Source organism: Zootoca vivipara, chromosome 5, assembly GCF_963506605.1.
Source record: "Zootoca vivipara chromosome 5, rZooViv1.1, whole genome shotgun sequence".
Lineage (NCBI taxonomy): Eukaryota > Metazoa > Chordata > Lepidosauria > Squamata > Lacertidae > Zootoca > Zootoca vivipara.
Window position 1 is genome coordinate 51,516,616 of NC_083280.1, and position 26,307 is coordinate 51,542,922.

At 39.3% G+C, this 26,307-nt stretch overlaps 1 protein-coding gene across 2 annotated transcripts in view; it reads left to right on the top strand.

Annotated features, from left to right (window-relative positions):
- The window catches only part of ATRNL1 (attractin like 1), a 516,702-nt gene that overhangs the window by 368,283 nt on the left and 122,112 nt on the right, over positions 1–26,307 (top strand). For both annotated transcript variants that reach the window (XM_060274774.1, XM_060274775.1), the window contains exon 27: positions 7,602–7,709. In XM_060274774.1, coding sequence (XP_060130757.1) covers positions 7,602–7,709 — 108 coding nt within the window. The remainder of the gene's footprint in view (positions 1–7,601; positions 7,710–26,307) is intronic.

Below are 26,307 nucleotides of genomic sequence, written 5' to 3' on the forward strand. Positions count from 1 at the left end.
ATTTCAGTTGAAGCCGTGAGTTTTAATATTGGGCTGATTTTGTGTCTTCAATATTTTGTCTCTCTTGCTTGTCCTCCCGCTCATTCTATGGTTCATTGATTCATAGACACATATATAGGGTGCCATGAGAAAATGTTTGAACTTGGATTTTCACTTTCAACTTTGCCCTTTCCTAAATTGCTGGATTATTTTGTTCATTACTTTACTGTAAGCTCATTCATTAAAGCACTCTGTGCAACTGGAGTTTTCTTTTGAAATACCTTATCCCACAAACCGTTACATTCAATTAGTAAGCATTTCCTCTCATACAAAGCTTATTACAAAACACTGAAGTCTCTTTTTCTCTTTCTCTGCTCTAAATCCCCCGTTCTCCCCAGGCACAATTCTGAATAACAGACAAAAAGAACCAAGTGCTTTTCTTCTGAGTGTGTGGTCAGTGGAGTGTTTGCTGGTGGCTGAATCTTTTTAAAAAAAGAGTTTCAGTTTTGTAAACCTGCAATAAGTAGCGCATTGTGCCAATGCACAAAGTTATTAAAAGTAGTGGAGGATCCAAGGTACAAAAGAACTGTGTGAGAGACTTAATGTGATAGAATTTTCTGAACAGCTGATCAGAATTTCAGTGTGTGCAATACTTCTTCTAAAGTAAGACTTAATGCATATCATCCATTGGAATTTATAATTATGAGCCCTTTGGAAACCTTGTTAGAATTTAAAGGTGCCACACAGAAGTAGCTAAAATATCTTAAGCTTGCACACACAAAACCACTTGTGAGAGAGACCAATAATTGTTTCTACTATATTTCACATGTAATCCAAACAGTAATAGTCATATACTAATTTGAAAATTATGATAGTTGATATTCTCTTATTTAATTTTTTATCCATTTTATTATACTGTATAGCTATATTATTGTTAACTGCTGTGATGTTTTTATGATATAGCAGTTTATAAATATGTTTATAAATAATAAGTAATAATAATAAGAATAAGAATAAGAAGAATAAGTAAGTGTTGAAAACTAACAGCTTTTAGCTTAGCAGTTACAGTATTTGCTATACACATTGAATATCATGGTATCTTTCTTCTGTAATGTTCAAAAATCTGGAGTGATCATTCACATTCTTAAATTACCTAGTTTCTAACTTGCCACATATTTTACTGCTTCATATTTAAGGAAAATCAGCTCCTTTGCTTCCTCATATAGTTAATTTGAAGCTGAAGTGAGTTCGGAATGAAAACAGAATTAAAAACACTGGGAAACACATAGACTTAGAATAAGGAGACATTTCCAATAACTATCACCATCATTGTTATGAGTTCTATTATACAGAAATTAAAAATGTCTCCTTGAGACATGTAACTAGTATGAAAACACTTTTGACAAGTTTCCAAGCAAGGGTTCAGAAACTATTATTTATTTAAGATAATATTATAATATTATTCGACCTTTATATCTTAAAAGAAGATCCCCAAAGCAGGTTTCAGGTTAAAACAAAACACATAAATTGAAATTTTAAAAATCAAATGTGTTAAAAAGAAAGCAAATTTATAGAACAACAGAATAAATAGTGTGCAACTGGATTGAAATAAACAGTAGCAGTACACAACAAAGCAGTAAACTTCCAGAAAAGCAGCAAGAACAAATATTGTAATTCAATGAAACCATGAACAAATATATGTGCTTCTATTTGGCACCTAAAATGTAGGGCCTGGTCAACATCTCTGAGGAGGTAGTTCTATAACTAGGAACACACACACACAAACACACACAAACACAATCCCTGATTTCAATCAAACTAACCCCTGAAGGCAGAAGTACCCAGTGAAGAGTATCTGCAGAGGAACTTTATGACTGAGCTGGTTCAAGGAGTAGGTAGTTCTTCAAATTCCCAAATCCCAAGCCATAAATAGATGTAATGTTCAGAAAGGAGCACTTTGAATTATGGCCGGAATTACACAGAAAGCCACTGGATATGTTTTGATAGGAGCCCAAAATTTTCCACACAGCTAGTGCCAGTCAATAATCTAGATGCCGTGTTTTTCACAAATTTAAATTTTTAAGTAGTCATCATCAAAAGCAACCCCTCAAAGAGGAGAGCAAGAACAATTCCTGAAAGATATGGTGCTACAGCTATTGGTCCTGGAAGCTGCCTTGATATAAGTCAAACCATTGGTCCATCTATCTCAGTACTGTCTACATCTACACTCTATGCTGACTGGTAATGCCTTTCCAGGAGGCATTTCATCTTTCAGACAGGAGTCTTCCTCAGCTCTAGCTGGAGATGCAAGGGATTGGACCTGTTACCTTTCTCATGAAAAGCAAGTTCCCCACTGAACTACAGCACTTTTACACTCCTTATCCTTCACCAGACCAAGGTTGTCTGAGACATTCTCTGTTCTAAGTAAAAAAAACTGTGCAGAAATGAATCTAGATAATCAGTGTCATCTGAGAGTGCTCAGAGCTTACCCCACTCCATGGGGGGAAACACACACAGGAAAGAAGTAAAAGAAGTTTCAATCATCTAATAATAATATTTTATTGAATAATTGCTTTGAATTGTGGGGTGACAGGTCACGGTCTTCAAATTACAGTACTAACATCACTAGGAATACTTGGGCAGGGTATAAGTATGCAAGAGTTACATAATCAGATGTAGCTGTATAATTGTGCATCCATCTCTAAATGTGGGTTATTTGGGCTAATAATTCAGAGAAGGCAGAGTCTGACTATTTCGCAGGGAATCATGCCACATAATTTGAATCATTGTGAGTGCATCTGCCCATTATCATATTTGGGAATAAATGTAAAACATATCCAGTAAAACTTTAGTTTAAGTGACCTGTGATTTCAGTGACATTTTGAATGAGCTCATGCAACTGCTTTGAGTGCCTCTGGCAACGCAGTGGGTCATTGTTGTATGACAAGAACTTATCTTATTATGGAAAATTCATAACTTGCTTTCTTATTCTTCACTTCTCTGAAAGTAAATGTGGGCCACTGAGGAGAAGAAATAAAAATTGAACTATGTGCCTGATTCACTAACATTGAAGACAATAATGTTGTGCTTTCTACCTTCCCTAAGTTAAAAGTAAAATAAAATTCTTGGTACAGGGCCTAAGAATTTCCTGAAAATGGGTGGGCTTAAAAAAATATCTTGGCAGTGTCCTTCTTGATCATTTATACTCTTAATCCAAACATTCAGAAGAGCCCTGGAACTCATCTCCTAGCATACTTAAGTTTTGTGTGTGTAAAGTTAGTGAAGCTGAACATTCAAAATCAATGAGCTATATATGATGGGCCTATGAAGCACAGAAAAAAAATACCTCAGTATTTTTCTAGCTGGTCTAGAGGTAGGTAACAAAATTCTAGGGGCCAAACTTGAACCATCAAAGCTTTCCATCCAGATTATCTAGCTACCATTTGCTGGCTACTTGTTCTAGGGGGAAATGTAATTTAAAGCTTCTTTAGGTGTCAAATACTGCATACAACTGATCCTGTGCAATTATTGCTCTCACAGGGCTCCTGCAACTTGTCCAAAGTAACATCACTTTAAAGTCTCAGGCCAGGGCTGGCCCAATGTATCATGCCACCTGTGGAAAAAATACACAATGCTTCTGTCCTTCCTCATTCCATGCATAGGACTGGTCACTGAATCTTGTTTCTGCACTGAGGATGGATAACATCATTCAGTGCATCTGAAGGAAGTGGGCTAGTTTAGGGAGTGTGTGAGATACCAGTGGTGCACACATTTCTAATGTCCAACAGAAGGTAATGGTCAGGGTGGTCTCAGAAGAAATGGCTGTTCCCAGCACCTACCATCTGATGCAATTGTCTCACTGCTTGATGGTAGTGTCGGCCTCTTCTTGGGTTAACAAAGGCTGTCTATTCTAATCTGCTTTTAGAGTTTACCATGAAGTCTCTGTTGCTTTTGTAGAATTGTGGCCCACATATATCTAGCTCTTATAACCAGCTGGCAGTTGCTTTTGAGTGGCACATCTAGCATTCTTTATTGTTTTAAACCAGGGGTCACTGTCCCTCAGACCTTTTGGGGGGCCAGCCTATTTTTTTGGGGGGGGAGGACAAATTCCTATGCCCCACAAATAACCCAGAGATGCATTTTAAATAAAAGGACACATTCTACTTATGTAAAAACACACTGATTCCCGGACCGTCCGTGGGCCGGATTTAGAAGACAATTGGGCCGGATCCAGCCCTCGGGCCTTAGTTTGCCTACCCATGTTTTAAACAAGGAACAAAGGGAAGGGTATGGTTGTCTCAGGGCTAGCCCAACAAAATGAAGCATGTTTCTCCCCGTGTCAGGGAAGAAGGGGTGGCTGAAGATTTACTACAGGAACAAGGAGGGAATAAATATCTATGTTGGGAACAGTAGGGTCTGTGAATCAAATCAACCTTACCTGATGGTTGAAGTGGGAATCAAATGCCGCCATGGGGAAGAAAGGGGCCTGCTCTGAATCATGGCAGGCAGGTGCATAACCACACAACGCTCTTGAGCATCTTGCCCAGAAACGAGATATTCACAATTGAATTGTAGTTCTCAGAGATCTCAGGAAGGGCCTCTTAAGCAGGGGGTGCACCCTCGCCTCCTTCAGGGCAGCCAGAACAACCCTCTCCTGCAGTGAACCCACCCAATCAATCCTGTCTGGTCAGATTTTCTCAGCCATGATGGACAAGGATCAAGAAGATATTTGGTTGCCCAGACACTGTCAAGCATCTTGCCCAAATCATCAGGGCCAAACAATTGAAACTGATCCCATACAATCTGAGCAGTTCTGAATTTTTCCTAACAAAGGTGTTGAGGTCAGTACAAAAGCTTTACAATCCCGGCAAAATCCTTTGAGGAACTTTTGTAGAGTCAATGCTATATCAGGGCTCTGGAGGCATTATGAGGGAAATCAAAGGGCAGGTGCCAGCCACAACTACCTGCATTTCAGCAGGGAAAGGAGGGCCAGGCCTGGGTGGCAGTAGCTGGTATTTGGGGTCAGCAGCAGGGTAGACAGAGGACCCTTCTGAGATGTCATGCAATCAACAACTTTCCAACAGTGCCCTCCTTAATGCCAAGTCTCCTTACTTCCTCTTACAGTATATTCAAAGCATATGTTGTTGGATACATGCTGAAAAGAACAGTCAAATAATATCTTCTTCACCAGCATACTCCTGATTTATTATTATTTTTGTATTGTATTGTTATTTTCATGGAGTAGCATTTTCTCTGAAGAGGCGGGCAGAGTTTTGCTACCTTGCTGTCAGCCCTTAAATTACTCCTAAGAAGCTGCCAGAGTATTGAACAGAGTATAGTGCATAATACGCTTCTCACAGAGCATCTAAGTGTCTCATGTGCCCAATTTCAGATTTACTTTTGGATAAAAGCATTGTTTTGTCAATGCAACTAGCAAATAGTATTCTACCTCTGCATATCTTGTATGTATGGGCAAAGCCTGTGAATAAACATTGCACTAGCCGACGTGATCTATGATTATAGAAATTGAATTTTGTTTTGAGTATCATTCCCCCCATATCATGTTTGTATGGTTTTTTTTTTATATTTTCATTTGGAGCGGTGTTCTTTTATTCACAAAGGAAAGCCCTCAATTGAAATACTTATGTGAAAGTAAGATGATTGAAAAACGTTACCAGATGTACTTGCTACATTGTCGTAGTCCTTAAATCAAAAGCCTTAAGTAATAAGGTGTCATGAGGAATTTGCTTGCATACCCTTTATTATCTCAAAGGGAATTTTATGTAATGTTAGATCACTAGCTGAATTTACATTGAAGGGGCCTTCTGAAGCATTGATGAAAAATTCTAAGGAACTTGCTGTGAAAACAATAGTAAAAGAAATTGTATTGCATGATTTGATTTTGTGTTAAGAGCTGAGTTGTAAGTAGCTATTGTGTTGGAGCAGGGAACCAGGAATGAGAGGTCAAGGCAAGAGTCAGAGCTGGGAAGGGCTACTGTTGCCCAGAAACAGCCTAAGCCGCAAGTCTTTATAGCTCTTCTTGTTGAGGAGAGCCAGTGAACAGTCATTCCAGTGCTTAGAACCTGTTGCTGTCCATGCAGCTATATAAGCTTATGCCCCAGTGGCTCAGTACACTGGGTTACCCAGAGGTTCCTGGTTCTAGTCCTAACAACTCTTGACTTCTGTTCCTTCTAGGTACCATGAGCTTTTTTTTTCACGTAAAGAAGCAAGCAAGCAATGAAACTTACTTGATAAATAATTTGATTTAAATATTTAATATTGCTTTTATTCATTTCATACATCCAGGGAAGAAAGATTTGTATTATTTAGTGCTGCTCACCATTTTTATTTGTTCAGGTTTAATTAGTATTATTGTTAGAGACTGAGGGGGGGAATTTAAATTATTTTATGAGAATGTGACTGTGGCTCACTGAACATTGGCATGACGTCAGTGGACTTTCTAAGCAACCTGAGCATAATGTAGGTCTTCAGGTTCCTCAGTTACATTGGCACCAGGTCTCTAATGTTCAGACATTATTCTTCATGTTTAAGTAATAAGGGAAGGGACTGCATATAAAATGCAGACACTGTCACTTATAACTCCATCTGGTTTCAGTACAAGTGCATGGGGAATCTGAAGGCTGACAGTGTTTGTTCTTGGCACAGGTTCATTGAGTTTGTCTCTTGATCAGACTTAAGATGACAATTTCTTGCCACCATTTCTTCATGTTCCTTAAAGAAATCCTCTGTGTGTGTAACAAAGAGGGGGGCTGGGCTGGGCTTGACAGTTACTTGGAGTACTAAGGGAATTCATGTACTCTTGTTCCAACCTTTGTGAAAATATACAAATAGTCATCACAAGGTACATGTGTGGTATAGGGGTTCACTCTGAAACATTAACAAGGAGGTAGTAATTTTGAAGTCAGCTGACTTTCTTGTACCAAACAAACTCCTGTGTTGCAAAAAGTTTATGGTCATCATGTTTCCTTTGATATTGCTGACTTTATTGTACCAGCATTCAAGATTTGCAGTACAGTATAGGCAGATGCTGATAGTACAATTTTACCAAAAGATACTGGTAGTTGGAAGGCTGAAAGAAAGTGGCATCCTTTATCAAGGCTGAGGATGAACTGAATTCAAGCAACCATTCACAATACTCGCTAAAACCTGCTTTGGATTGCCATTGTAATTCCTTTGTTTTGCAAAGTAAGGTATTGGTGGGAATGGGATTGTTTGCACCATAATCCAGTTAGACCCTGGAAAAGCTGTGGTATGTTGCATGTTCAGCCATGTGACCATACTTCCCTGGGCCTCTGGGACCTTTTTGCATGTCTAGAGACCATGAAACTCCACTTAAGATATTATTATAATAATAATAATAATAATAATAATAATAATAATAATAATAATTTATTATTTATACCCCGCCCATCTGGCCGGGTTCCCCCAGCCACTCTGGGCGGCTTCCAATAAAACACTAAAATACAGAAAACTACAGATAACCCTGGTATATATTGTTCAGAAATGTCAGTTGTCATTACTGGATAAATGTTAAGTGAATTCAGCTACTGAGTATCATATTTTGAAGTTATTTCAATGAAACCTCTTTTCCCTTCCATCAGCAACTTATGCGGGAGCGGCAGCAGATGGCCAGCCGTCCCTTTGCTTCTGTGGACGTAGCACTTGAAGTAGGAGCTGAGAAAACAGACTTTCTACGAGGGCCATTAGAGGTAAGAACTGTGGTGCGGATGGGGGACCATTTCAATTTGCATACTGATATTGCTAGTCTCATCTGCATCTGCTTCTGAAACCAAGACGACTGTGATTACCCGGAGCTGACAAGTCGTAGCTACATATGTTGTGCCGTTTTTGAGGCTCATCGTTTCAGTAGCATGACATGAGCAGTAACAAAAGCCACTGGAGAATCTATTAGCTGAGGTTGGAGTGACAATCTGCTCACCTGGCAGCCCTTTCTTGGTGGATAAGAGCTGAAAGAGTTTAAGATGCACATATTAAACAAGCCTCAAATGTAGTCCTCTGAGTACATAGTGCCCCCTAGTTAATGGTTCACATCTATCTTAATTAACTGAGATTGCTCTTTAAAATGAGCTTTGTGTTACATTTCATTATTCTACTTTTATTTGAGAGGCTTGGAGAGTACTGTCTACAGAGTATGTTGTCGTTTGTGACTAATGGCTACATTACGGCATTTTTATTGTAAAGGCAGTACTTCTGAAAGAGAAATTATAATATGCTAAGCAGTGGGATGCTGTATTGGAATAGTGTAATAATGCATGAAATAGATTCTGGAAGAGTCACCTAAAAATAAAAAAAGAACTACAAATAGAGGATGATAATGACTATTCTAATTAGGACTCTCTTTTTATTCAGTCATATTCATATATTTCTGTACCTTTATTTACAGTATTTTGTTTATGAACTGTATCTTTTCTAGAACCAAAACATCTCTAGAATTCTCCCAAATTATCAATTAGCTTTCACTATTTCTAGTTTTTCTTAAATCTAAGTTTTGTCTTGAGTGTATCAGTACCCTCTTTCCAGTCCAGGAGGGAAAAAAGGAACCCAAGTCCCCCCCTCCCAGATAATATAAAACCCCAGGGTACCATCCCATGCTCAGATAAATGGACATAGAACTCAATAAGCTATAGAAAAGTGGAGATAAATTGTTCATCTTCCTTTTCTTTTTCTTTAAAAATAGTTTAGTTCAGTCTCTATTTTAAATAAACAAACAAATGTCAGAAAGTGATGCAGGCATAGGTTGTGGAGGTTTTTGTTATCAGGACTGCAGCTCATGGGGAGAGGAGGTTTATCCTTCCCTCCCTTGAAGTCCTCAATATTGGTCTCTGCACAGTTACAAGGCTTAATAATAATAAAAATATAGTCCTCATAGCTGTTTGGGGATTTGTTTTTCTTTGGGGAGGGGATCTCAGCTGGAGAAGGAAGCAATATATACATCCCCTTCCACGTGCTGTGTTGCCAATAACAGTTGCATGTTGTGACTGCAATTAAGAAAAAAACAGAGATTTAACTGCATACTATGCATTGAATGTACCATTTGACCCTAATTTAGGATTATTATTACCCATTACAACTGGACAATTGCCAACTGATGTGTTAGGAATGGAGTGGGGTTGCAAATGGGGTTTCTTTTTTTGTTCCAGTACTGAAGAACTGTGCAGTCCAACATAGAATGATACCTCTGTAAAGAAACTTAGATTTCCTGCAACCAGTTATTACCTACAGCACATTCATTGCAATATGACAGGATTTCATAGAAATGCCTTTATAAGTACTTAGCTGAGATGCTGCTACTGTATACCAGGCTCATTGTAATCCCAAAGACTAACTCTTGCTGAGTTTTCAGTCCTTCTAATGAACAGAAACTGATGACAATATTTATTGCTGCCATAATTTGAGTATTTTCAAAGCAGAGTGCATTAAAACAATCAGTCTTGCCAAATAAGCTGTGCTAGATTGTGACCAGGGAGTGCAGCTGTCAACATCAACACCCCCATCTTCAGCTGTCTGGTGAATTTCCCTTTTGGAGAGAAACAAAGGGAGGCTCCAAGCTATTCAGGATGATGACTCAACAGCTGCATACAAAACTAAAGTTTATGTAATTAATCTGGAAAGCAATATTGTTATGCTCTATTTGGGTGGGAAGGGACAGGGTGGGTGGTGGGAGCACAGGCTTGTGGATTGTTTACTTACAGCTTATATAATTAAACTTTAGAAGTAAACATCAAAAGTTAATTGCTGCCATTTTCTATGACATGTTTTGTTTAGAAACAACAGTGGAAGCTGAAATATTTTAATTATATTTTTGAGTTCTTATTAGGGTTTCTTCCTCCTTTATTTCTACTATAACTGTACTCTAATGTTAGTACTCACTCCTTGGATATGTTCTGCCTAGCCTTATTAACATATACAGAGTCTGGATACTATTCAGTTTTTCCCCACTAGAGGATTGCAATCTGCAGCAATAAGGTGCATTGCCCTGAATATTAAAGTAATATGGTGCAATGTATTGATTGGCGTGTGGTATCTACTGCATAGAGTTCAATACAAAGGATGAGCTTTGTCTTATAAAATTAAATTACAGGTCTGTTTTGAACTTACAAAAGGAAAGTAATAAAATTACATTTGTTCTAAATAGTCACAGTTCTCCTTAGCCCTATAGTTGCATTCTAGTTATTTTACTGAATAGGATAAGATTTCCATGCTATCCCATTTTTAAATTTACTACAGTTTCAGTGTGATTTATTGGAAACTATCTAACTCCATCCCTTTAATGAGACTTACAAGGAAGAGGAGGTCATTTGTTATTTAGTTGTTTAGTGGTGTCCGACTCTTCATGACCCCATGGACCAGAGCACACCAGGCACTCCTGTCTTCCACTGCCTCTCGCAGTTTGGTCAGACTCATGTTGGTAGCTTCGAGAACACTGTCCAACCATCTCGTCCTCTGTCATCCCCTTCTCCTAGAGCAGACATCCCCAAACTGCGGCCCTCCAGATGTTTTGGCCTACAACTCCCATGATCCCTAGCTAACAGGACCAGTGGTCAGGGATGATGGGAATTGTAGTCCAAAACATCTGGAGGGCCGAAGTTTGGGGATGCCTGTCCTAGTGCTTTCAATCTTTCCCACTATCAGGGTCTTTTCCAGGGAGTCTTCTCTTCTCAGGGCCGGCTCTAGGTAGAGTCCCGGTGGCGCGGGGCGCCAGGGCGGTGGCACCGGAGCGATCTCCGCCCCTCAGCGCCAGGGCGCCCGACCTGCTCGAGACTGCCCTGTCTCTTCTCATGAGGTGGCCTCAGAGCCTGGAGCCTCAGAGGAGGTTATAGCATTGTCCTAATTGTGTTTGTTTTAACAACCACTGCATTCTTGCATGTCTTTTGTATTTGTTAGGTGGCATCAGTTGACATAGCATTCTGGATGTTGACTAATTTTGAATCAACGTGGAGCTTTCATATGATTATCTTTTCAAAGAGAATGTAAAAGTATTGGATGTAGGACTTGCATTGTTGAAATAAAACCTCCCACTTACAACATTAGTACAGTTGCAAGTTAAGTTCACTTCAACCTCTTTCTCCAACCTTATTTTGTCAAATTTGATTCAAGGATAATTTGGATCAGGTATAAAGTCATGCCAATTTTTATTGACATTGTAATAACTCTGTCACTTCCAGTGATGTTATATTGACTGTGGATCGTTTAGACAAAACATAATGTCAGAGTAGCCGTTACCCACAGTACTATAGGTCTTCTACTTGGTTTGTTAGTGAAAATGTTGCACTTTAATATTGCTTCTGACATACATAATGTTGTGAGTTCCACACTGATGGATGTTTTATTTGCATTTAATGCTGATTGTCAGGTACTGTTCCTTTATTTCTGGTGTGATGATATACATTCAGTGTTCACTTTTTGGATATTATCTTAGGGTAGGAAGCCAGCATAATTTACGCTGCCTGAAGTTAAACCAGCATAAAGTACGCAAGACACAAACCGTGTTCAGGAGCAAGGCCACTGCCAACTGATTCTGCCCAAGCCTGGCAGTGAGAAAACAAACCTTTAAATAGAGTTAGACTTGCACCACTCTTTTTGCCAGTTTAAGTTCTTGTTGGTTTATATGGACTCATGACTGAGCTGAACAAAGTGAGGATTTAGCATTTTCAACATGACTTATGCTGGCCTCAGCTGAACCAGCTTAAGGTGGAATGAGGGACTTCCACTGGCATATCTCTGGCTGAGCCATGGTTGGGGAGGCAACCAGGTGATTGACTGATTGACTGTATGATTGATTTTAGAACAGTATATTTTACTATGGCCACTTAACCCACCAACTAAAAGAAGAAATGGATCATTGAAAAAGAGGTCAAATATTTGCTTAACGTTTGTAGTGTGCCTGCTAATACACATGTATAGGTGCATATTTATCAACAATCGGCCACCATCAGCTGCCACCATCCTGGTCCCAGCAAGTGACAGCACTGCCACAATCACATTATTCTTTATATTTAAACTAGAATTGGTACAGAGTCAGTCCTTTTAATACAGGGTGGTTTCACTGGACAGTGCTTCAAACAGAGAAGCATCTTCTGTAAAGCAGGTCACATGATCACTGACCTCTCCTGCCTCTCATTTCATTTGCTAATTATGAGGTCAAAGCTCAGTCGGTTGAGTATGAGACTCTTAGTCATGGGTTCGAGTCCTACATTGGGCTAAAGATTCCTGCACTGCAGGTGTTGGACTTGATGACACTTGTGGTCCTCTACAATTCTATACGGTTTTTTTTCAGGGAAGCCTTGCACATATGTAGTTGTGATCAGTTCAGGAATCTGGGGGCTTAAATAGCCTTCAGAAATTCAGACCTCAGACAGTTTGGGGGTTAAAATGGCAGTGTGCCCCTCAATTCGAGGATATGTCTCCAACCGGTGCTGGTACTATTATATTTGCCTGCTTTTGTTGTGCTATAGAAGTATTTATTTTCTTCCCACTTTCAGTAGCTGTGCATTCCTACTCAGCACAGTCCAAGACCTTACTTGTGCAGTATATTTCCTTGTATATATTAAAAATACACTTATTTGAATGATCTAAATCCCAGTGAGATTTGAGGTTATTATGCAAAGCTGTATAAATAAAGCCACCACCACCCTGGTTAATAAAAGCAGTTATAACAATTTTTAGAAGTCTGCATCGTCAGGAAGCTTGAGCCCAAGCTTCAGTTCTGTTGGTTGCCATTGTGCCATTGGTGGCTGCTAAGAATTCAGTGTGATTTATTTAAAGTACAATACAATCCAGTGCTCGAGCTTTGTGCGTTCAGGTAATTGAAGTTTATACTAACAAGCAAGTTTTCTGTTTTCCCTTGCCAATAAAGTGGGAGGACTTTTTAACTTGCTTTGCAAACCAACATCATTTTTTTTTGCTGGGCTCATATTCCTGCTTAATTTAAATAATTTAATGAGCAATTTTAAAATCTGCAACCCAAGCATACTTGATTATTTTATACAAAATGAAACTGGTATGTGTGCTTCATCAGCAGTACACTTCTTTTACCCCTCTCTGATAGCAAAAGTTCTGCAGAAACTGGAAGTGCATTATATCAACCTCTTCCTTGCAGGTCATCTCATTGATCTGTTTCACAGACCCTTTTTACCTCCATTTCTCTGCTGTGTGGAAGGCTACATTTGTTGCCAAATTGACTTCACAGAAAAGCATAGCATATTTTACTGTGAAGATACAATCCTGTCACATGATCATAATATTATAATGCCGCATAAATTTGGAAGTATGCACATTTCTGGTCACTGTACCTCAAAAGGGTACAGCTGACAAAGCCGTAGAGCTGACAAAGGTACAGAAAAAAAGGGACCAAATTAATAGGTGGAGCAACTCCCCTACAATGACAAGCTACACAATTTAGGGCTTTTTAATTTGGAGTGAGTAAAGTGGTCATGACAGAAGTGTATAAAATTATAAGTGGTGTGGAGAAAGCGGATAGAAAGGATTTCTAACACTAGAACTAAGTGTCTTCCAGAGAAGCTAAAAGCTGGGAGATTCTGGACAAACAAAAGGAGGTACTTCACATAGCAGGGACAGGAAGACTAAGAATCTGATTACTTCATTTATGATTCTCTCTCTCTCTCTCTCTCTCTCTCTCTCTCTCTCTCTCTCTCTCTCTCTCTCTCTTTTTCCGCACTGCCCCACAACCCCTTACAGGATGTCCCCCCCCCCCCGAATTCTCATGGCTCCACTTGTGTGATCAGCTTTTACAACGTCACCTTCTAGTGAAATGTCAGTTTTGTTGCTGATTTGCAATGCTTCCCCAACAAAGCCCATCCTTTGATCATTCATGCTACCACAATCCATTAGTCTCTCCACTGTGGTGTGACACCAAGAGGGGTGACACCAATTTTGTGGTGAAACTAATATTTTTGTTATTCCATCCCACAACTAAGTTTTCCCTATCCTTATTGTCGCTTCCTTTCATTGTCTCTACCATAGTTTCTAATGTCCATACTAGCATTATATTTACTATTCATTGTCTATCCAGTGAATGCTATTCTTTCTATTCTTGGATTATTTCTTGCAGTTCTATTTCTTCCTTCCTCAGTCTATATTAGAGTGACCATGAATGTGTAGCCTCATGCCATTCTTGCCCCAGGAAATGGAAGATTGTATCAGCCCATTTTCTTTCATTTTTCTAGCTTTCTTCTTTCTCCAAATCCAATTCCAAATTGCTTTTCTACCTTTCTGCATCTCCACTGATTTGCTCCTCACTTTGACCTCTAAACATACAATATCAACCTCTTACTCACCCCACCCCACCCCACCCCATCTCTTCATCCAGTATGTTTTTCTCTAACTTGTCAGAACTCTGTGTAGCTAGAAATTGCCCTTCCACTCAGGCTGCCTCATTTATCTGGAAAACGTTTTGTCTCTCAGGCTATTGAATCTCTTCATTTGAGATATTGCCTCAAGACCTTTCTTTTTTCCTTAGCTAATGGCAGGTTCTTTCTGGAAAAAAACATTTTGTGATACCTCAATGAAGGATGTTATTTTCAGAAAAAGATATTCTGTCGTTTTTATATCAAGGCACAATACCTGCCTCAAAGGAAAACAGAATTTTGGTTTACTCTCAACAGTGCTTCCTTCTGTAGCAAAGAAAATCCTATAAATCTTGCTGCATGTTTACTTTCAGATTCATTGGTCTTGTAATATTTCTAATTCTGCAACTATTAAATACAAATCTATATTTTGACTCCAATCCCCCAATGCTATAGCTAAACATACACACATACAGGCTGAACTTGGACATGGTCTAGATACAGTAAACATTTGTCATAGCTTTTTTTAAAAAGCTTTTCAGTTCTTTATCTAATAGATAAATAGACTAAAATACTTAGCATTGAGTAAAGGCAGAAATATTTCAGTTCAACCATGCTTTTGCTTCTTCAGCATACAGCATATCTTTGCCCAGGGAGGCTCACTTGATGCCATCATTGTATATTTTTATGCACCAGGCAAATCCTCTTTTATAACTAGGCCTTTAGCCTCTAATTGTCTGTGGCCTTATAAAAGTGGGTGGAATATTTTTAATGTATATATTTTCTCCATTGGTTTTTATGTAATGGATTGGTTGGTTTATTGGTTATGAGTTGCTTTTGTTTGCTTGAGCAACGAATTCAAGAAGGAGGAGGAGGAGGAGGAGGAGGAGGAGGAGTCTAGGAAAAGTTGACTTTATACACAAAGAGTTGACTGCCCACAAATATTTCTCACATAGGATAGTGCTGTTTTGTTTTGTTTTGTTTTATCCCAGGTTGAATAGTTTTTCATGTATTCTTGTGGCTTGGGCATATACAATGGAACCTTGGTTTACAACTACCTCTGTTTATGAATGCCTCCGTTTACGAACGCCGTGGACCCAGAAGTGTTTACATCCGGGTTCCGCGGCATCAGATGCGCAGAAGTGCTCTTTCGCGCTTCGCGCATTTGCAAAAGCATGCCTTTGGGGAGTGAATGCCTCCGTTTACGAACGCCTCCATGGGGGAGGTGCAGTTACGTCCATGGAACGGATTGCGTTCGTAAACCGAGGTTCCACTGTATGTCTCTTAGCTTTTCATTATTTTCTATTATGCTAAGTCTATGGTTTTATTTTCGAAATGCTCAAATCGATATTTTTCTTTCCATAGTATTAACTAGGTATATAACACTATTCATACTCAGAGTAGACCCATTGACTCAAGTCTATTTAAATCCTATTAATATTGTACTGTAGATCACCCTAAGAATGAAATAAAATAGAGCAAAGACAAAAGAATTGGGGTTTAAAGCCAAATCCAGAGTACATTAAAAAAAGAACTATATTTATATTTTAAACATGGCTTGTCCAGTATTTTGGAAATCATTTACTTAGAAGCAATTTTAAAGAGTTTGCTGAGGGCATTTTCACACATTAATCCCTCACACATTCCCACCTGGATTCTCTAGGAAGAGTCTGAGAGTTGGCCTTGAGCTTATCCTGATTTATTTGTGCCCTTCCATGTTATCCTTGAAAGTAAAGGTAGGAAGCCCTTCTGAATATATAAACACAGGACCTGAACCTAGGAGGTTGCACTCTGTGAGGCACACAGTGAATATGCACATCAATGTGAGCCCTTGGCCCATTCCAGATTTTTCCCTGTGGGGAATCTGAATGGGAAAATTTAATGGGGGAAACTGCTAAGTCAGTAAACCAGTAGAGGTAGCACTTTAAAAAAAAACAAAAAAGCAAGAAATCAGCCATGCTTTCAGTTTAAGATATTAAAAAATCTGATTTAATATTTTTTATATTTAAGAAATGATGCCTTAAGCACACTCTGCTTAATCCAATTGCTATAAAAGTTACTGGAATGGAAATACAAGATTTCTAGCTGCACAAGATTTCATGCTCCAGTAGCATGAACATAATATGAAGTTTAACTGATTAAGTGTAGGTGTTTTGTCATATGTTGACATAGTAATAGCATAATTTATTAATTAATATATTTGAGTGTGCCGTTTCTGAGATTAACAATATCAAAATACAGAAGTGTGATGTTTTCAAGCATAATACAATTTCTGTACTGTGTATGCAAAGTTTACAAGAAAAAGACACTGTAGATGACACGATTCACTAAAATAAACACACAGAATGTTGCTTATTCCCTACTTTATTGTGTTCTAAATTTTTAGTCAGTGCAAAACAAAATATTTTACCTTTTTCTCAGGGCCATTGCTTCAAAAATGGTACTGTAAACCCTGTTTGTGCACAACAAGCAAAATACCAAATTCTATTGATAGTTTTACTCTTGGGACCAAATGAATAGATTGTTGCCTGGTTTATACCATTATATATTAGATGAACGGCTTTCTTGTGGACTATATTTTTTACCAACTGCAAAGAACAAATGATTTCGACCATGATATATTGTCCATTTCTCCATTACTTTCGATGGCACCTGATGTTGTTGTTGTTTGATCATTGCGTAGTATAATTACTGCTGTTATTTCAGCTGGGAGGGGGGCATTATTCCACACTGGTTCTTCTTTGAAAGACCTTTGACTCGAGCATGGATCTTGTCCCCCCCTCTCACAGGGGGCACCATGCACTTTCCTCTTCTTCTTTAAATTCAATTGCATTGTCCATGACTGATGATTGTTTGTCCTTCTTCTCTGTATTCTCTGTTAAAATTAGTCCTTTTTCAGTTTCCACACAGTTCTGGTTTATTTTCACAATCTGTATTGTATTCTGGTGCACTTCAGTTCTTAAATCCAAAAGTAATCTCAGAAGTTCCTCTTGAAAGTCTACGAAGTCAGATGATATTATGTCTGCTGACATTTTGTTAATCTCAAATTTCATGGGAACAGCACAGATTACAAAGCAGGAAATGGCGCAGTTCATATTTCCAAACTTCAAAAACAAAAGTTATGTCTGAACTGGTTGCAAACTCACATTTTTAATTCTTCATCATACCTTAAAACTCTTATGTCCTTTATGAAAAAAGCATTATCAAACTTAATTTTCACAGCCGTGTATTTTGCGTTCTCTTCAATGTTGACAGTTCCAAACCTCAAAGAGGTAAACAAATTCCTTCCTATTGAGATATCATAATGGCGGCTCGCTGATCCCTCCAGGGACCTGACTCCAGCTTCTAGGGGGACTTTCCCAGTCCAAAATAAAAAATTTTACAGGGATTTTACTGAATTCAGCCCTTCTCCCCTTTACCCTGTCTTAGGGGGGAGGTTTTAGGTCCAGTTTTGGAGATTGAAAGGTTCCTGTCAATCTTTCCAGCTTCAGGCAAATTAACTGTGTCTCAGTTCTCTCAGTGGGGGAGATTGACTTCCTTTTTTAAATCTCCCGTGGCCAATTCTTTCCCATTAATTTTTTTTAAATTCTTTTTCGTTACTCACGGTGTCCAATATGTTCAAATCATTTGAATTTGGAAGAATCCACCGCTCCACAGGCTGCCGGCACGGAGCTTCGTGCTGTGAGGGTAGCAGTTTAACTCAAGGCACCACGTGTCCACACCGCTTGCTCTCGGCTCCCTTAATAGGGCTTACCGGGGAGCAGAACACTCGATCTGGGGCTCTTTTGAGGGTCCGCGGTGCTCTTGCAGCTCCCCCCTCCCTCACAGCACCAGGGAATCTTGGACATCGATATTCCCTCGCCAATCAGCAATGGGGGTTCCTCATAACTTTCCTTACCTTTAATTAGAAGCCATATGCAAAACCCTAGCTCTAATGTGTTGATAAAACTGAGAAATGAACTTCGGAAATCTAGCAGAAAGCCCCTTGTCTTCATATATCTGTGCTTTAGGATTTTCTCTTTACATTATTGGTTAGCATTCCCTAGATCTAGTGACTAGGGCCAATAACCTTTTAACTTGCTTTAATACTATGCACTTGCTCACATGCCAAGTGAGGTTAAAATAAGGTCAAACAAAGTGTAACTTCATTTTAAATATTAGTTCCCAAAGAACAACATTTAAGCAATTAAAAAAAATTAGTCTAGAGAATCTTTGAATAACTAAAAATTATGGGGTTAATTAGGTGAATAACCTTGACATATTTCATCTAAGGTACAGTCATACATCCATTGCTGAGATAATTATAGCACAATGCTAGTTTTTGTTAAACCTGAATACATGAAAGCAGCCTAGATAATAACACATAATAGTGTTGCGTGGCTTATTTTTTGTCTTATGCCCCTTATAAAGGCAAGCGTATCTTTCATTTTCCTGTACCTGTACTACCTTTGTTGTGTTTTCTGTGTCAACCATCAAAATTATCTTACTTCAAGAGTCTTCACAAACAGCATTTTTGAATGTTAATGTGTAAGGTACTGATTTACAGAAAATCTACAGTGTCTCTGATGTGTGAAAGAAATTGTTCTGCCCCAGAGCAATGTTTATCTTCCGTGATTTATTCCACACTTGCTGCAGAGACTGTTTATACCAGAGACAACCAACTTGAATCCTCTTTTTCCCTTGTGGCTTTCCTTAAGCTGGGAAGACAGGACCATCAGATCAGGAATTACAATTCTCCTGTGAATTGCTACAACAGAAAAAGGAATGCCTTTAACAGAAAAATAATGTCACAATGTGTTGATGTATTTCTGGCGTAAAACATGCTTGACAGTGAGAATAAAATTTTGTATCTTCAGCTACTTATATGCATATTCTTTTACTATAATTTATTCTACTATGAATTAGACACAGAAAGCTCCTTCTCACTCTTCTTTCCATACAAGAGGGGAAAGGAAAAGCGTTTCGAATCACACCAAATAACTATGAAAATGGCATCACCATGCACACATGATAGCTACAGTGCACAGTGCGCACACACACTGATATCCTCATTCTATAAATGCCCACGCTTGCAAAAAGGTTTGCAGGATGGAGAAGAGTGGCTATAGCAGGGGTCCCCAAACTACGGCCCGGATGCGGCCCAATTGGCCTGCCAATCCGGCCCCCACCCCCGCCGCCCGCCGCCACCCGCTCTTATGGCGCGCAGCGCGGCAGCGCTCTTCCGGGTCGGGAAAAAAGCGCCGAAAATCCTTTGTGCGCATGCGTATGGGCCTCTCCCGATCCGGAAGAGGTCATTTCTGGTGCACTTCCGGGTCGGGGGAGGCCCATATGCATGCGCACAAAGGATTTTCGGCGCTTTTCCCACCCTGGAAGCGCGCCGCCACGGCAGTAAGCGCCCGTGCGCATGCGCACGAGCGCGCACTCCCCCGTCTGCCGGCCCGCACAGGCGCGCGCTCCCCCGTCCTCCGGCCCGCCACGCGATTGGCGCGGTGGGAACCGGCCCAAACGCCGGTAAGTCTGGGGACCCCTGGGCTATAGTATTGGTATGCTATCCAACACTAACCCAGTGCTGTTCCAACGGAAGAGTGTGAGTTGGTGCAACTGTGCCAACTGCAGCCACCATTGTCCAATGTAGCATACTAGCATAACAGAAAAATGTGTGGCATATGAATGGGGTGAGTACCAGTAGCAGTTCAAAAGCCATTTCCCCCACCACTACAAACTGATAGAAAATTCAGTGCTGTAATTCCACACAACAGGATAGTTGATCCATTAGGGTAGAGCAGTGCTGCTGCAGGTATGACCATGTAAAACATCCTCTGTGCTATTGCAACAGTACATATCTTTTCTATTGGAGTATCTGCTATGTGCATAACACTCCTTAGAGGCTGCTTAGTAAAGTAAGAAAAAAATGCATTGAAACTACATCCAAATAAACATGTTTAATTTAATTAATCATCATATTCCTATCCAAATCAAGATTGGTCTGGTTTACGACTGGAAGCATGAAGATACAAGTTTCTGAAACAAGCTATACTGCACAAACAGTGAAATAAATAAATAAATATATTTTTTAATTTTTTTACAAATACTGTAGAAAAAAATGTTAATATTGGTGAAATCATATCTAATGCACATTTTAAAAATAGAGTCATTTAGTGTATTATTAGAAGTGCAGGTTTAATGCAACTTTTCTCAATAGTAAATAAATACCAGTGAAGCACATAAACATTGTTAATTAATAGTCACAAGGCGAGATCATGACATACGCTGTTAGAAAACTCACTTTTGCTAACATAACAAAGACCTTATAAGCAATTTGAAACCTGAGAGACATGAAGAATGATACCCAATTGTTCGCTGCTGTCTAACAAACTGCAGTAATTGGGAAAGTAACCTTGACATATTTTGGCTGAGGTCTGAGTACCCACAGTTTATTATATTTCAGACAGTATCCATTAACAGAGATGTGGAGCCAAATTAACTCTAATGTTGCAATCTTCACAAGACATTCCATAGCTAGCAATAACGTTAAAATGACACTCTTAAAATAAGAATTTCAATTATGAGCCAGATGAAGCTGGGGGGGGGGGGATTGACAGCTTTAATGAGCAGTAGGAGTTAGCATTTACTTTGATAAAGATAAGAGTTAACATAGATACGAAGACACACCAAAAAGAGTAATATGAGCTGATTTCCCATTGTGCCATTTTGGCAACACCTGAAGGAATAAACTTTCAAATTTATTTCCTCAGACTAGTCATCATTTAAAATTCCACCTATTTATTTATTTATTTCTGGTATTTATATGCCACTTAATATCCAGAATTGCTTATAGTTACATTGTTGTAATGTAATGGGATGCGGGTGGCGCTGTGGGTTAAACCAAAGAGCCTAGGACTTGCCAATCAGAAGGTCGGTGTTTCAAATCCCCGCAACGGGGTGAGCTCCTGTTGCTTGGTCCCTGTTCCTGCCAACCTAGCAGTTCGAAAGCACATCAAAGTGCAAGTAGATAAATAGGTACCGCTCTGGCGGGAAGGTAAATGGTGTTTCCGTGCACTGCTCTGGTTCGCCAGAAGCGGCTTAGTCATGCTTTCGAAAACAGAGCTCTGAATTCTAATTATCCATTTCTTTGTCAGACTGTGTGGATAAACAATGCTGTTGCATGCTTTCCAATTAATGTGCATCTTGTATTGCTTTGCAACAAATCTAAGCAACACATCCTGTGGAATTCTATTAACAAGTAAATGAATATCAGCAATTTGCACTCAGTTTAGCTTGATTGTTAAATGTAAGTATAAGGATCAAGAAGATATTGAGTAGTAATTATTTTAAATGGGATCAAAATATGCGTAAAGCAGATAGGTTAGCAGCCAAGGCTATACTCCAGGAAGGTGAAAGGAAAGGAATGAAATAAAATCCTTTGGAGGTCTACAATAAAAATTGTCCATTTTAAAAGTAGATTACTGCAACCCTATACCCACTTATATATGAGTAAGTCCTATTCAACTGAATGGGACTTTTTTTGTAGACATAGTATAGGATTGTATTGTAGGTGAAATTTTCATAAAAAGAATACGACAATTAAATAATAGCCATGACATTCTACCAGCATACTTTTACATTGCTGTTTGTTAGGACTGTTGTTCAATATCTGAACTAACTTTCCTGATGCTTCCCCACTGATAGCTTGGTTTGTGTGGATGAGGAGACTTTTAGTCAATGCTTGCTTGCTTTTTTTGCAAAGAGAAATGATCCATGGGAACTCCCAAAAGGAGAGAAGGCATGAGAAAACACATCCAGACTTTCATGCTCTGTAGCAGCACCTAAGCAGTTAGAGGCTGACCTATTTTTGAGGTGGTATTTCAAAGACTTTGCAGTTCAAGCTTTTTAAAAATCAATCTATTTCAAACCCTGCAAAGCCGTTACTTAAACACCAATACTAGAAGACACGATGTCTCTGTAAGGAATTTAACTATGGTTCCGTGGTGAGCTGGAGTAGATTTTACTTCCATCTTAGGGCCACGTTTTCAGAAATGAAATGTCATGTTGATAATTTTGGTAAATGTATCTGTGTACAGCATGGCATGTGATGAAACTGACTCCATTTCACGAAAGAGGCTAACAATGTAGATCAAAGAAACAAAGTAGGGAATCAAGAGTATGAGCCTCAAAAAATGTGTGCACAGAAGTCAGGGGGTTTCAAAGTCTAGTAAAATATAAAGTGGAAAATTAAAAGGACAGGCCACATGAAATGTCAGCATGCTTGTCCTTTACCACCTTTGGTCCCAGAAGCCCTCATGTGATGACATTCCAATCATTACACCTGTCTGTCTGTCTGTCTGTCTGTCTGTCTGTCTGTCTGTCTGTCTGTCTCTCTCTCTCTCTCTCTCTCTCTCACACACACACACACACACACACACACACACACAGAGAGAGAGAGAGAGAGAGAGAGAGAGAGAGAGAGAGAGAGAGAGAGAGAGAGAGAGAGAGTTATTTCAAACTTTACTGTAATATGTCATTAATGATGTTTGGGGAAACACATGAACTGAGCCTAGATGTTGACTTAGTACATTCAAGGGTTCCCATACGTCCAGGAATCCCCAGACGTGTCCTCTTTTGGGGGTCCTACATGCCCATCCGAGGGGAATTTTACATTTTAAAGCCTTTTTAAAAAAGTAATAACAATAATAATTGTGTGCACGGTTCGGACTCTGGGCGAACAGCTTTGGGCTTGGCGACAGCATAGGGGCTATCAGGCGATTGTCCAGAAAAGCTCAACAACTTTTTGTGTCCAGATTTTTACCTCTTGAAATATGGCAACCCTAACTTATTCTGCCACTTGGCTGGCTATATCCACATCTGCTAAAACAAAGAGATTATCCTGCTATAGTGTGAAGCAGCTCCAATTTAGCTAAAAGCCCATTTAAATTAGTCCTTCCCTGAAAATCAGTATTCACAACTGTTAGTTTCTCTGTGCACCCGAACCCTCTATATTTAATGCCCTTTAAGGTGGCTGTTTGATAACAATTTCTGTTGGCATGCCTTCATTGCACATAATTTCTCAATAGTGACCAGGTAATCTGTAAAGTAATCACAATATAATTATACTTTTATTTTTGAATTCCAATATTGTGCAAAAATTTAACTATTAATATTGTTACTTTTGTTTTCATTTGATGAATTACTAAATTATTGTGTATGATCTAATTAAATAAATTCTAAGAGTTTCTGAATTATATGCAAAACTGAATGTTAAATTGTGCTAAGTTATGGAATTTACAACAAATCCCATGCTTTCATTCATGAGAAAAGGGCAGCTCGAATGGAAATATATATTTGCTTATGCAAAAATATAAAAACTACTTCACCCACAACATGAGCATGGATATAGCCAGGCTACGTGTTTAAAATACTCACAAATCCATATTCGTCTGACGTGGGGGCAAGCAGTGGTTGCCAGAAGGCGCATATTAAGATTATGAGGGGAACTCTCCATTCCTGTTATTTTCTTTCTTAAACATTTACTGTTAATATCATATTCATGATTCTATATCCCATCATGTTCCCCCTTTTCCCATTAAGCAGAACAGATTTGCAACCAAAGGGGGAAGCAGAACTCAGGAAATGAGTTCAGGTAGCAGCTGCAGATAGGTGGTAGAGCATCTGCTTCGCATACAGAGAGTCCCAGGTTGGCCCCCGGCATCTCCAGGTATGGCTGGGAGAGACTCCTGCGAAACTGAAGAGTTGCTGCGAGTCAGTGTAGACAATACTGTTTTTAATGAAAGGGCTGGTGCCATGCTCTTTTATTGTAGTTATCTCTCTGTGTGTGTTTAGTCATTTTTATTGATTTTCCCTTATGATTTTAGCTATTCTTGCTTTTATCTGTAAGCCAGCTTGAGTCTCTGTCAGGGGAAAAGACTGTGTATAAGTAAATAAATTTATTATAACAATAGAGACTTGAAACTGGATCACAGAGTGTGTAGTGGTTTCTTAAACCAAGTTTATTCCAAGTAATTAAACTTTTAACTATTTTGAGGAGCTCTTAGTAAATAAATCAACTTCTCTTTAGATCAGTTGATGAGTTTTGATGCAGTCCTAAGGCTAACAAATTCGATGAAAACTGGAGAAATCCAAACTTTGCAAAATATCAGGGACAACTAGCAGTTTGTAGCTGATTATTTTTAAACAAACCAGCTTGTTATTCAGTACCTTCAGTAATAGCAATAAGGTATGATAACTTTTTTTTTAAAGCTATTTGCTATTCCCATTTTACTGTGGCTCAGAAAAAGGAAACTCTACATTTTCCCTTCCTAAAATAGCTTTGTATATCTTTCAAACTTGGCTCATGTTAAAATGCCATTTTCCCTAATGGATCATGCACTGGATCCAAATAACTGAATGAGAAGAAACTAACCACTAGTGATTTTCCATAAATGCTTGCACACAAGCATCCACAAGAGTTCATACAGTGCTTTAATAAGTAGGTTATATAGCAATTCGCTTTGGGGTTGTGTGAGCTTTTGTGTATGCAGAACATATTTTTGGCATTTAGTTTACAACGCTCTAGTGTGAGGTATGAAATAACCCTTCAGTGACTAGGATATGCCACCCACCCACAGAAGGACGCCTTTGGATACAACTCTTTATCATCAGCCAACATTGGTGGTATTTCAGCACTTGTTAAACCTGCGCACTATACCTGTGCATTCAAACATTTTCTGGTGTTTGGTGGTGGTGGTATCCATCATGTCAGGAATAATTAATGGTGCCCTTGGGTTATCAGCATACCCTTCAACTGCCCCGATTAAATCAGGACATCCCATTGGGGGGGATGTGCTCTCAAGAGCATGGCGGCAAAAACACATGTTTTTTGGCAGGTAAAGCCCCAAAAGACACAGGGTATGATATTGTATGGGATCGTGACCCATGCAGGAGTGTGTCCCAGAGAAAGCACACCCCAGTTTCCCATGGCAACCTTTTAGAGGGTATGGGTTATCATTTGCATTTTATTATTCATCATTTTAACTTGACCATCATCTTGAGATAGATAGCCACAAGCGGTACTGTTGTTGTTATTTAGTCATTTAGTCGTGTCCGACTCTTCATGACCCCATGGACCAGAGCATGCCAGGCACTCCTGTCTTCCACTGCCTCCCGCAGTTTGGTCAAACTCATTTTGGTAGCTTCGAGAACACTGCCCAACCATCTCGTCCTCTGTCATCCCCTTCTCCTTGTGCCCTTCATCTTTCCCAACATCCGGGTCTTTTCCAGGGAGTCTTCTCTTCTCATGAGGTGGCCAAAGTATTGGAGCCTCAGCTTCACGACCTGTCCTTCCAGTGAGCACTCAGGGCTGATTTCCTTCAGAATGGATAGGTTTGATCTTCTTGCAGTCCATGGGACTCTCAAGAGTCTCCTCCAGCACCATAATTTAAAAGCATCAATTCTTCGGCGATCAGCCTTCTTTATGGTCCAGCTCTCACTTCCATACATCACTACTGGGGAAAACCATAGCTTTAACTATATGGACCTTTGTCAGCAAGGTAATGGAGGAGGTGGTATAAAACTACTTAAAACATAGTAGAAAAGGTGGGATGTGTCAGAAAAATGACAGATTAAGAACCAAGACAGTTGCATTGAAACTGCTTACTGTGAATGAGTGCTAGGGTACTGCCTCCTCTGTTTTATCTGATATCTAAAAGAGGCCAGCACACAATAGTTGCAGTAGGGAATGTCAACAGTGCAGCTTCAGAGTGAGTGTGGATATATTTAATCACTATGTCTCAACACTGTGCTAAAGAATGTATGAACTACTGGCCCTATCATTAATTTTCATCGTCTGCCATGATCTGTCTTTTGTCCCTCTGTTGCAAAAAATGTTATGAGCAGCAGCATTCATGCAGAAATGATGTGAACACTTAAGGGATAAAATGCGTAATAAGGGTCAAACAGTAGGTCAGAATGCTTACTTGGAAGTATA